This window comes from Lissotriton helveticus, chromosome 10 (assembly GCF_964261635.1).
Source record: "Lissotriton helveticus chromosome 10, aLisHel1.1, whole genome shotgun sequence".
NCBI lineage: Eukaryota > Metazoa > Chordata > Amphibia > Caudata > Salamandridae > Lissotriton > Lissotriton helveticus.
Window position 1 is genome coordinate 95,937,323 of NC_136071.1, and position 12,107 is coordinate 95,949,429.

Consider the following 12,107-nt stretch of genomic DNA (forward strand, 5'->3'; position numbering starts at 1 on the left):
TCACTTTTCATAGATTTCCGAGCATACTTTTGTTTTTTGTGAATTCCAAAATGAGTAGGTCTTTCGAAATCCTAGGTGTAAATCTGACTCACGGGCCTAATATTTTTGGGAGAATCGTCCTGCCTAGTATTGTAGAGCGAATCAAAATTGTTGTTACTCAGTCCCTCACCTTTTTACCGTAGGTGCCCAGGAGGAGCAGAGCGTAGGGGCAGGCTGTCCAAAGCGCAGGCCAAAGAAGAAATCCCTGACAGTTGCTTATGAGTCACAACCGAATGAGGGAAACGGCAAAGACCCCACCGCCAGTGACCTTAAAAAACCGAAATGGGAGCCGAAAGACTGGAGAGAGCAGCTGGAAAACATCCAGGAGATGCGCAAGGGGAAGGACGCGCCTGTGGATGAGATGGGTGCGGAGAAGTGCTTTGATCGCACTGCAGCTCCAGAGGTACAGCTGGGATTGTTGAGTGTTTAAATATTAGTTCTTTAGCAAAAGTACATTGGAGAACCCAATTCATGGATTGAATCCTAACAATGTTGTTTTCTTTTGAATATGGTTAAAACTAGTCTAGTGCTTTCAATATTGGATAGGGTTCTGTACAGGTGTTTTTCTTTAACCTGAGTATTGGGCCAGTTACAACAACTAGAACTTAAGTCTTAAAGTTAAGTTATCCATAGATCAATCATACAAGGTAAATTATTTGTAAAGTTGATAAACTGCAGAGTATACAGAGATAAACGCAATTTTTTAAATGCAGGGTGTTTTTGCCAACCACCTAGTTCCATCCTGTTGACCTACAAGCTGTCCTAAATCTGGAAGAAAGCTAGACTTGGTTCTTATTCAAGCTTTCATGACACCATGACCACTTGTATGTAGCGTTCACACGTCTGTAAAGTGTAGGTGGGAGTGCACACGTGCACAGGACGAGTGCTTTAAGGTCTCAGACACCTGGAGGGATTTTCTTTTTCCGCCTTTCCAAACATGTATGAGGGTACTTTGTTTGTTTAATGTGCCAACAATCCCTCTTGTTCTACATGAATTCATTTTTTTTATGCTCTAGCATATGCTCACCTTCTGTCCGCTGTGCTTTAAAGTTCACATAATGTAAACGTTTTCATATACAAAAACCGTGGGAGCCACAGAATAGTTACTGTTAACTGATGCTTTTTGACCAATACAATTGTATATCTTTTGACCTTATATACCATTGCTGTGTAAAATGCACCATTGTATCATGATAATGACGAATACAGAAGTATTTCTTTATAACAATGTGTTTAATATACTTACCTTCTTTCCTCATGGTAATGTAATGGGCTTGACTGTAGAGTTGGCAGGGGGAATTAACCTAGTGCAGACGCAATCTCAGAAAGTAAGGAAGTGCTTTAGAGACCAATAGGTACCCGTCTGGCAACCTGAGCCTCAACGCTTTGAAGAGTGAGTAAGAACAAGCAACAAAGTAAACGCAAATGTCAAGATTCTGAAGTGGTGTAGTTAAGAAATTATAAGGCCACACTCAAATTTTAAATTCTCTTTAGTGAAATATATAACTTTATATTTTATCCTATTGCATTGATATCTTGGCAATATGGATTTTGCTTAATTTCTTTCAGCCACATTTCCCAATTCATGGGAGCTTAGCAGGGTGACAGCCCTTTGGGGTCATTGTGGTTTCCACGGAGTGGGGCTGCACATACTGTCCAGGTTCAGGGTATGTAGAGAAGAAAGCCCCTGTTTGTAGAAATAAAGTTAAGACCAGCTGCATGACCAACAACATGCTTTATTTTCAACAATAGATTGCACCAGTTAATGGTGGACAAACACTAGGTTCTAGGGTTTCAATTACATACAAAATGAATGTTGTCATTGTCCTCAAGTGATTGATTCTCAATCAATCAGGGGCTTGTATAGCGTGGCCCATGAGGGTCTCATGGCGCTGTGGGTGTGGGGCAGCTGGTTGCACTGGGTGGAGGATCATTCAAAGTGCCAGGTCTTGAGGTCCTTCTTGAATTGGCTCAGCAACGTAGATTGCCTGAAGTGGGGGGGGGGGGCTGGGTGTTCCAGGTCTTGGCGGTGATAGGAGAACAAGCTTCCTCCGGTTCTGGTCATGTGGATCCTGGGGAGGGAGACTAGGGCGCGTTGGGCAGAGCAGAGTTGTCTGGCGGGCACGTGGGTGCGAGGCAGTGGTTCAGGTATGCTGGTCCTTTGTCGTGTAGAGCCTTGTAGGCGTGAGTGAGGAGCTTAAATGTGATTCTCTTGTTGACTGGGAGCTAGTGGAGTTGTGGGAGGTATTGCGTGATGTGGCTGCAGCGGGGGATGTCAAGGACAAGTCTGGCAATGGCGTTTTAAACATTCTGTAGTTTCTTGAGCTGTTTCTGGGAGAAGCAGTGGTGGCACGGCCCATCGGGTGTAGGTGTTCCACTAAGGAACCATAGGAGGGTGTCCATCAGTGATGCTGGAAGGAAGGTATTTTTGTCGTATAAACCATTGTGGGAGGTGGATGGAAAGGTTAAGGAAGGGGGTGAATAGTCGGTGGTCCTGGCCTAAGCCCCTACTTGGACTTCAAAGGTCCAAACGGGGAGGGCGTCACAGGAAGATGTCCATGGCTCTCTGCCCTTCAACTTGGATGCTCTGATAAGGCTTCGGAACAGGGTTTGATAACCACAGTAAATGAAGTAAACTCACAGGGTATGACCCTGCTCTGGTGGGTGAGTGCCGAGGGCTCCAGAATTAAGGCCGCAAACAGCATCACGAGCACATTTGAAACACCCCCATATAAACACAACAATCGCCACGTGAACACACGCCGTCAAAGTGACGGAGCGAGACGGAGGCAAAGTTACGTCAAACATATCTGAATTGAATGGAAAAAAAAATCTGAAGTGTGCGGACTCGGGACTCAGACTGTCAATCACGCACCCGCATTTGTCAATCAGTTAAAGACAACTTACTCACAATCAGTCCTAAATGTTTAGTACCTTCAGCCATAAAAAGTATCTTTACCTTTGTTTATCACACAGCTGTGTGCCAATACTGCCATCTACTGGGGCTGTATGGCATATTTCTGCTGCCTCTGTTCTAGTAAAATATACAACCGAATTACCGATGCGGCTTTTCTCTTAATATTTTGCCCTCTGCATTTAGTACCAATATCCGCTATCTGACAGAGTTTGATAATAGCATTGGGTTATCACTAAGCTGCAGAAAAAATGCAATACCCGCGCCAACCGGTCTGTTTTTTTTTTTGTAATAATTATTTACTCGACGTTGCCCAATACATCAACGTGAATAAAACCCAATGCATGTTAGACCTTATTGATGACTGTTTTGTTGCTAATAAATACTCCGTGCCCTTTACATTGGGTCACAGAAATGTCTCCTTAACAGGCTACTTTTCTTAACCAAATTGAACTATTTCAATTTTGGTAATGTCTATACTTATGATTTAAATTTGCAATGGTACGATCAGTTTGCAATGGTACGATCAGATCAGGGGTTGTCTAACACAATCTAAAATCTTACCTATAACATGGCGGCTGTTCTCAGAGGAAGCAGTGCAGTTTCGCTAATTGTTTTCAGCATTTTACTACATTTTTTGCAATTTGCCTCTTGTTCCATATGATTTTCTGTTTTTGTCAGTCAACGCACAGGTACTACTTATGCATTCCCTATCAAAGTGTCGTGCTAACAAATTACTTTCGTCTTTATAGTGTGTAACACATATATGCTACTGGGTTCATATATTTTCCTCATAATAGAGCACCCATTCTAATCAATAATATCACCCCTAAATGTATGCTACCATCTTTCTGTTGGTGGTAATGAAGCCCTTAAATCTTAACTATAATAGATTGTGTAATCAAGTCGCTTCACTCGTCACCCAAAGACATGACTTACAAATACTGCCACAATGGATTACATTGAGGACATTTTATTAACCACGTTGTTTTCTTGATCTTGAAAAAACTAGAACTCCATTTATTCCGTCGACTGAATTTTTCTGTCTGATATTTGTGGGTGATCCAGTATTTCATTCCCAATGTCAGACAGACATACGCCATATTAAGTGTTATAGTCTCTTTCCTGCCTTTACTCCCTGGTTGGTTGTTCTGGGCTTGCGGCCTGAGAGTATGGAGAGGGTATTTAAACGTGACTGAACTCTGATCACTACCATGTATTGAGCAGCAATGAAGAAGATTGCAGTGAAGTGGATAAGTCCGACTTCCCCTATTACTTCCTAACTGTCCTAGTAGGATAAAGCTGATCAGGGAAATGAAAGTGTTAATGTTTGACTTAAGAAAGGCAAGGGGTGCCTTTTGCACAGCTTGGAAACCATAAACCATCATATGCAAACTCCTATGCATGCTTCCTCTTAATCCGGGCATTGACGTACTACGACCCCCAAGTTCCCATGAGATGATAGCAGCGGCATTGTAGAAATGTGGGATAGACTGACACAACATTGCAACGAGGTTAACACTTTCATCCTGTAGTATCTTTGTGTGTTTTTGATGGTGGTGTGTTTTTGATGGTTGTCTCCCACTTTGGGTTTGGGAAGCGAGGGAAGGGTGGGATCTGTCAATAGCCGCAAATGGTGCTTATCAGTATCTGTGAGCATGGTTCATTACATACCTGTTGAACTTAGCTCTCTTTGCAGGGTCACCCCCAAACTTCTCCTTCACCTCTTCTGTTTGCTGAACCTGGTTTTTTTTGCCTTTTAGTACTCTGTGCACTTTACCACAGCTAGTCAGTTTCTAAAGTGATTGTCTCTCCTTCTAAAGCATGGTATAATTGGCTTACACCTGATTGGTACATCCCTTGTATATGGTACTACAGGTACTCAGGCCTGTAAATTAGCTGTTTCTATTGGGCAAAATCACTCATTGTTCCACTCACTGAAAGTAGGCTTTTAAAACATGCCATTGCAGCTTCGAGTACAGTTTTAAACTGCCAATTTGACTAGGCAAAATAAACCTTTAGCCAGGCCTAAACCTTCGTTTTACATGTCCAGGTAGTGAAAAACTCCTAAATTAGTTTTTCACTACAAGACCTACCTCTCCCATAGGCTAATATTGGGTACATTATTACATTTAATAACTGCTAACATTTTATTATAATTTAAAGTCCTCTTTAAGGGTAAAGTCTGGTTTTAAATTACAAATTTGAAAATGCCACTTTTAGAAAGTTGTCCTTTTCCTGCCCTAATCTTTTTGAGGCCGCCTACAAGTTTCCAGCTTCCAGAGCCTGTTAATTGCACCCCCATCAAGAATGCATATTGGGCCCTGACGGTGAAAACTAGGACCTGGGTTTACCAGGGAGAGGACTATCCTGCCAGACTGTTAGAGGCAGAGCTGTTCCCTGCCCCACTTATATTTCAAATGGCTACATCCAGCACTCTCACAAATTAACTTGACACCATCCTTTTATGGGCAGCATCTCCATTATGGCGCAGGAGTGTCGCCCCACTGCTGAAAGCAGCAGATCAAAACGTAAAATAAAATGATGATGAAGCAATTATTAAAACTGCTTCATCATTTTGTTTTACCTGTAGGAGCCAGAGCCATCAGCCAAGTTTGGGGACGGGGCCATCAGCAGCAGGAGTGGTGTGCATTGGGCACTGCTGTCAGAAGCCCGCTCAAGCCAATCCCAGCGCTTCTCGAGAAGTGCTGGCATTGGGGTAATTAAGTTTGGGAGCCTGGGCTCATGGGAACTGCAGTTCCTAGAGCAGGAGAGCACCCTACTTTTTTAAATAAATCATTTACATGTCATCAGTTCATGTTGCCAGTGTCTTTACAAAGTTCTGTCCTCACGAATTCACATATAATATTTTTTTGTAAATTACATATTTTATACAATGTATAAAGCCTATGACTGTGTTGGGGCTCAGGCTGACAAAACCTCAGCTGTTTTTATATACATGAATATAATGTTACTTTGACCATTGTTTTTTTTTAATATATATATATATATATATCTATATATATATATATATATATATATATATATATATATATATATATATATATATATATATATATATATATATATATATATATATATAAGCATGCCTTATGTGCAACATTGCCCCTATACCATACACTTTCCCGCTAGCATAGTTCACATTAACAATCGGCCACAAATATACAGGAAACCCTAATTGAGTATGGTGTTCAATCTGTATACAACTGTTCACAGAAAGCCAAGTTCCTAAAAATACTGAACATCTGTTCCAAAACAAATACCCTACTATGAACAGTTTTTATCTGTATCAAACACCTGACACTCACTGAACCTACAATGAGAAGTTAATATGAGTAAAGAAGTGGGTACTATAAACCGTGTTTATGGAGAGTTTTTAGTCTATACCACACTGTTCGCAAATAGTGAAACTCTCATGAGAAATACACCAGAGTATTACAGAAGTATCTACTAAGAACAGTGTACGCTATAGGCGACTGTTGTCAAAAAAATTCACCATTTCCTTATAATAACCAAGATCTGAAGGTACTAAGTATCCTACTACTTGCATCCTTGATACTATGGTGAAAACCTTTCAGCAAAAGAAGCACATATACATAGCTAAATATTTGGTGCACATATTATTGTATGTTATGTAGAAATTGTCATGCTGAGACAATTCTGTCTAATAATTCAAAGCTAGTACAATACTTAGTATGTTGCATGTAGAATCTTTGACCCTATTAGTGACGTTTTCTACAGAGCCTAAAAACTTGTGTGGAACATGCTGAATTCAAGTTGTCAACTGCCACTTGCGCACAGGGTTACTCTTCAGTGCAAACATTTATAACGTATTAAATACCTGTACACAGCTATGATGTTTTAGTAGCACATACATTTTGTAAACATTTACACCCATTAGTGGACGCAGGATGTACAAGATTAAATGAAGTACTAGGGTAGTTACGCACCACTATGTAAACCATAAAACAAACTAACACTCTTGTTGGAAGATGTAATCAGTGATGTCGTAGAACGTCATGAGTAATGCAGCCCATGGTGGGGGTGCAAGTTATAGTTAGCGCTGCTAAATATGGCTGGTGCATTTTCTGTGGGTTTTTTTTAGTTCAAAATGTTATTGTCATTTACAAACTCACCTAACTATATATCATTACTGTAACCTTTGGGTTTTTTCAGTGAATTTCTTAGGTTAAAATTAAAAACCCAGATCTTTTTATCACACCTAACTATGATTTATTTTTTTCAGTGAATTTCTAGGATTTTTAACATAGTAATATTTAAGTACGACCTTCCGCTGCACTCGCCCTTCGGCCGGGCACGGTGGAGAGTTGGCTGCAGGGCTGGCCGTGTGCAGTGGGGGGTTGGTCACAAGGTCTAGCAAAACCCTGCAAAGGCAGCCAACTCCACACCGCGCATGGGCATACGAAATTTGACACAAAAGCAAAGCCCTTCCAACTGGTCGGGGCTCGCAGTGCGGGCACCACCGCATATACCATACACAAGAAGCCGCACCCTTCAGTCTGAGGGAGCATACACGAGCCACACCATCCAACTTTGGCGAAAGAATTCTATTTCCAGCAGATAAATCCATTATAACTCATGATGCGTTTCAACTTCTCACAGGCCTTGCTCACATGATTATAGCAATGTTCAGTTTCCCTTCAAATGTAAATGTTCATCAAACATGAAAGAAGGACAACTACACACATACCACTCAGTTTTAAAGTCACAGTTCTGACATTCATTTCCATTCTCATAATGCCGATGTCAATATGATAAATTGATGAATTCACTGTTTTTAAATAGTTCACAGTTCAAAGTTATATGTATAATTACTGGGGCAGTATTTTTCCTTTAAAAAAAAAAGTCACAACTACAGTGCAACATTGGCAATGAATTGCATAAAATAGAATTGAATCCCTGGAATCCTGAAAGTAATGTTTGAAAGGAAAATACTGTGCCAGTAATTCGAGATATAACCTTGAATTGATAACTATTCAGAAACATGACCATGAATGTCAGAACTTTGACTTTAAAACTGAGTGGTATGTGCGTGGTTGTCCTTCTTTACTATTTGGTGAACACTTTGTAGGGAAACTGGCTACTGCTATAATCATGCGAGCAAGGCCTGTTATAGGTTGAAATGCGCCATGAATTATAATGGATTTGTCCGCTGGAAATACAATTTTGTTACCAAAGCCTGATGGTGTGGCTCGTGTAAGCACCCACGGACTGGAGGGTGCGGCTTCTTTGTGCGTGTATATATGTGTACGTATGTATGTATTTATGTGTGTGTGTGGGTATATGTGTGTATGTATATATATATATATATATATATACACACAGGTGTTTAAATATATGTATGTGTATATGTGTGTGTGTGTGTGTGTGTGTATGTATATGTATATATATATATATGTGTGTATATATATATATATATATATATATATATATATATATATATATATAATATGATATTCCATTCCATCTTTCCAGAAAATACATTTATTTGGTGTGATATAATCACACCTTCTGATGGAGCAGAATTTGAAGCAGAATGGTATATTATCTAATCAGTTGGGAGGGTTATGGGTGAAAACAACAGTCTCTGGTTTACATACTTTGTTTGTTTACCTAAAGTGTGAAATGAGACATTAAAGCCGGAAAAAAGGCGTCAGGCCCCGATAAAATGCCTGGAGATCTATGGAAGCATGACAAAGGTGTGTGGGGGCCCTATATTAATCTGCTGTGTAATTCTCTTGCATTAGGTGCACCATTACCCGAAACATGGAAAGGGGCAGAGATCACCACTATCTTTAAGAAGGGTGATCGGCACAACCCATCCAATTACCGACCAATTAGTCTTATCGATGTTCTACCGAAGGTATACGCTAGGAACATTTTAAACAGATTGATTGAATGGATTGAGGAAAATAGCATTTTATCTCAGCATCAGACATGCACGGTTGACCAGGTTTTTAGATTCCTTTGTATAGCTTGGAAATATGCAACATTTAGGAAGGGCCACCTGTATATCGCCTTTGTGGACCTAAAAGCAGCATTTGACATGGTCCCTAGAAATCTCCTGTGGAAGTCCTTAAAGGACCTAGGGGTCCCGGGGGAAATTCTTCTACAGATTATAAGATTACATGAAGATAATTGGGCAAAGGTCAGATGGGAACCACAAGGCGAACTAACTGAACCAATTAGGGTTAATAGGGGCGTAAGACAGGGGTGCGTTTTAGCTCCGACTTTATTTTCTTTATATGTTAACAACATCTCTGACCATCTCTTGGGATGCACTCATGATTCCCCTAGTCTGTGAGGGCTGCCTGTACCGGCACTCCTCTTTGCTGATGATACGATTTTAATTTCACAAACACCGAAAGGGTTACAAAATTTAATACATTCGTTTGGGGAATACTGCAAAACCAAGGGGTTAGAAATGAACCCCAGTAAAACAAAATATGTCTCTTAACCCACACAAAACATTTAGGAAAAATGTAACTGCAGATAACCAGAATATTGAGTGTGTGCACTATTTTACCTACTTGGGTATTACTTTGGATTCAAAACTGATCTGGAGGCCCCAGCTAGAAAAAAGCAGAACTATACTCCTCCAGAAAACATTTCCATTAATAAGGAAAATTGAAAGTAGTACATCCACAGCAATTTCACACGCTCTTGAAGTGTATAAATATAAAACACAAGCAGCTTCATTGTACGGGGCAGAGCTGTGGGGTCCCGCTGTAAATGAAACATTCAGGGTGCGTAAAAATAAGTTCCTTAGAAAAATACTCAGTTTGCCCACACGGACACCATTGACTCCTGTGCTGATGGATTAAAATTTTAATTGTGTGGACGACCAGGCTAACCTTAGACCACTGTTGTTCTGGGTTCGCTTATGAAGCACAGAAGAGCTTATTCACTACAGGGAGGGTCTAGAAGAAATTCTGGGACTAAATAAATGTATGGGGTTGCCTTGGTTAAAACATCTTCATGATTGGTTCCTTAAGTTGGGGTTAAGGCTTTACTGGGATGAGCCGTCTGATTTGACACTGGCCTCAAAAAAGCTTTTAAAGGAAAACTATTGGTCTTTCATACACAACTCAATGTCCCATTCTTCTAGGGTTGGGTCATTGACCACATGATTTCTCCAGCTGAAAATACCTTGGAATTTCGAACCCTTAATAGACGAAATACAGCTACAATTGGCTAAGTCCCTATACCTTAAGTACTGTTATGGCATCCTACAAATAAAGTCAAATACAGTAAAATGGGCGCTGGGCAAGGACGAAGGGGATGTGTCTCATGCGATTTGGGTATGATGGAAAATGAGGCACACCTGTTGTTCTTCTGTCCGGCCTATGCACACTGTAGGAATAAATGGATAAAGCCTATTTGCCGTTTGCTTGGTACTAGATCTTGCCTTGAAGCAGAAAGACTATTATGTTCCGACACTAGACAGCCTGTGGTTTTTAGTGTCAGTCGATATCTGTTTGGTGTGAGCTTGATGAAGAAAAGTGAAGGTCTGAAACTCTAGGCTGAGAAAATGAATGGAAAGTTAGTATGAACTAGGCACGTGCACTTTACTAGAACAAATGAAATCTATATATTTTTTTTATATAACATGTAAAAAGTATGTTTTAAGAGAACATCTTTTGTAATCAATTGTATTTTATTGGTATTTATTTATATAGGTATTTATTTTAAGGTTGCCCTGAAAGAGTTGTTCCTCAAATCTGTTTTTTATTAATATTTTTTTAATTATTTAATATTTATGAACTTGTAAATACCGCTAGAACATTGTCTAATTAGTTGGTTGGATTTAGGTTTGCCCTCTAAGGAATTATGTAGCATTATATTTTAATTCGCATAGGATGTATTCTGGAAATAATTGTATTGTTTTATGTAATCTTTTATGGTTATTCTTAACCGAAATAAAGAATAAATGAGAATGAGAAATGAGGAAATCTGATATCATTCCCCCTGTTCCTGACTGGCATTGGGTGCCTGGTGCCATCTTGCCGCTATCCCAGAAAGCGGCTAACAGCATGCTGTGTTGTAATTCGCGGAACTATCTGCAAAAGACAGCGCATCAAAGTGTAGTAGTTTCTAGAGTCAGTGGTGCTGAAGTAGACAATTGGAGGAAAATTGCATCTCTCTAGGTTATCATAGTCCACAATGCAGTACAAACATGTGTTCTAGCTGGGCAGGTAATTTCCATGGGTTACAGAAGAACTAGGAAGCCAAAGTATTACTCTTAGCTTCCCGTCTTGACAACATTGTGTAGTAATCTGCAAATCTCTTTATCTCCTTGTGATGCTTTGAAAATCCCTTAATCTACCACCACCACACCCTTCTATCTCTCTGTGGTTAAATATTCTGCAGTTCAGAAAATGTCACCCTGGCGGGGAATCTTTCTCTGTCGGTGTCTCCACGCTGTGGAATATTCCTTCTGTTGGGCTTGGTCACATCGACCGCTTCTGCTTCTCAGAAAACATCTAAAAGTGTGTATGCTGTTGGCATAGGTGGGCTCATTGTTTCTGATGTGTCTTTGTGGCTTCTCCTAGTGCCTAGAAACTCTATGAGTTTATGAATGTTTGACTAAACATAAACATATCTCCCTTTACCAATTTCCCTTATCATCCAAAATTGAGTGTTAGTATATTAGGAGCCATATGAAAGAGCTAGATAACTGTACACAAGCACATGTCTTTAGTGCTCTGGTGTTGTCATCTACTGTTTCTGCGACCTGCAGGTTGTGGGTATAAACACAACCGGTCAGGCCATGCAGCCTTCCATCATTCCAAGGCCAATCAGCTCAGTCCCATAGTATTTACAGCATTAATGTTGTAAAACTGTGTTGATTAGTGCCATTTATTTGCATCTCAAGGTTTGGCTAGACTGTACTCGCAGACATCATCTCTCGAACGTCAGTTTTTTCCTCCTGGGAAATAGGTAACTTTGTTTAAAGTAGAGTTCTGTTAAACGTGTAGGAAACGGTTCACTTCGTAAAATCCATAGGAGCGAGGGTCCCAGAAAAATGTGGGACTATTTCTTAAGCGGTGACTTTTTAAAGGCCTTCTTGAAAGATGATACTGGTCTGCGTGTTGACTCCACTCTGTAGCTT

At 40.2% G+C, this 12,107-nt stretch overlaps 1 protein-coding gene across 2 annotated transcripts in view; it reads left to right on the forward strand.

Moving 5' to 3' along the window:
• The window catches only part of NTHL1 (nth like DNA glycosylase 1), a 199,205-nt gene that overhangs the window by 14,320 nt on the left and 172,778 nt on the right, over positions 1-12,107 (forward strand). For both annotated transcript variants that reach the window (XM_078664174.1, XM_078664175.1), the window contains exon 2: positions 183-442. In XM_078664174.1, coding sequence (XP_078520300.1) covers positions 183-442 — 260 coding nt within the window. The remainder of the gene's footprint in view (positions 1-182; positions 443-12,107) is intronic.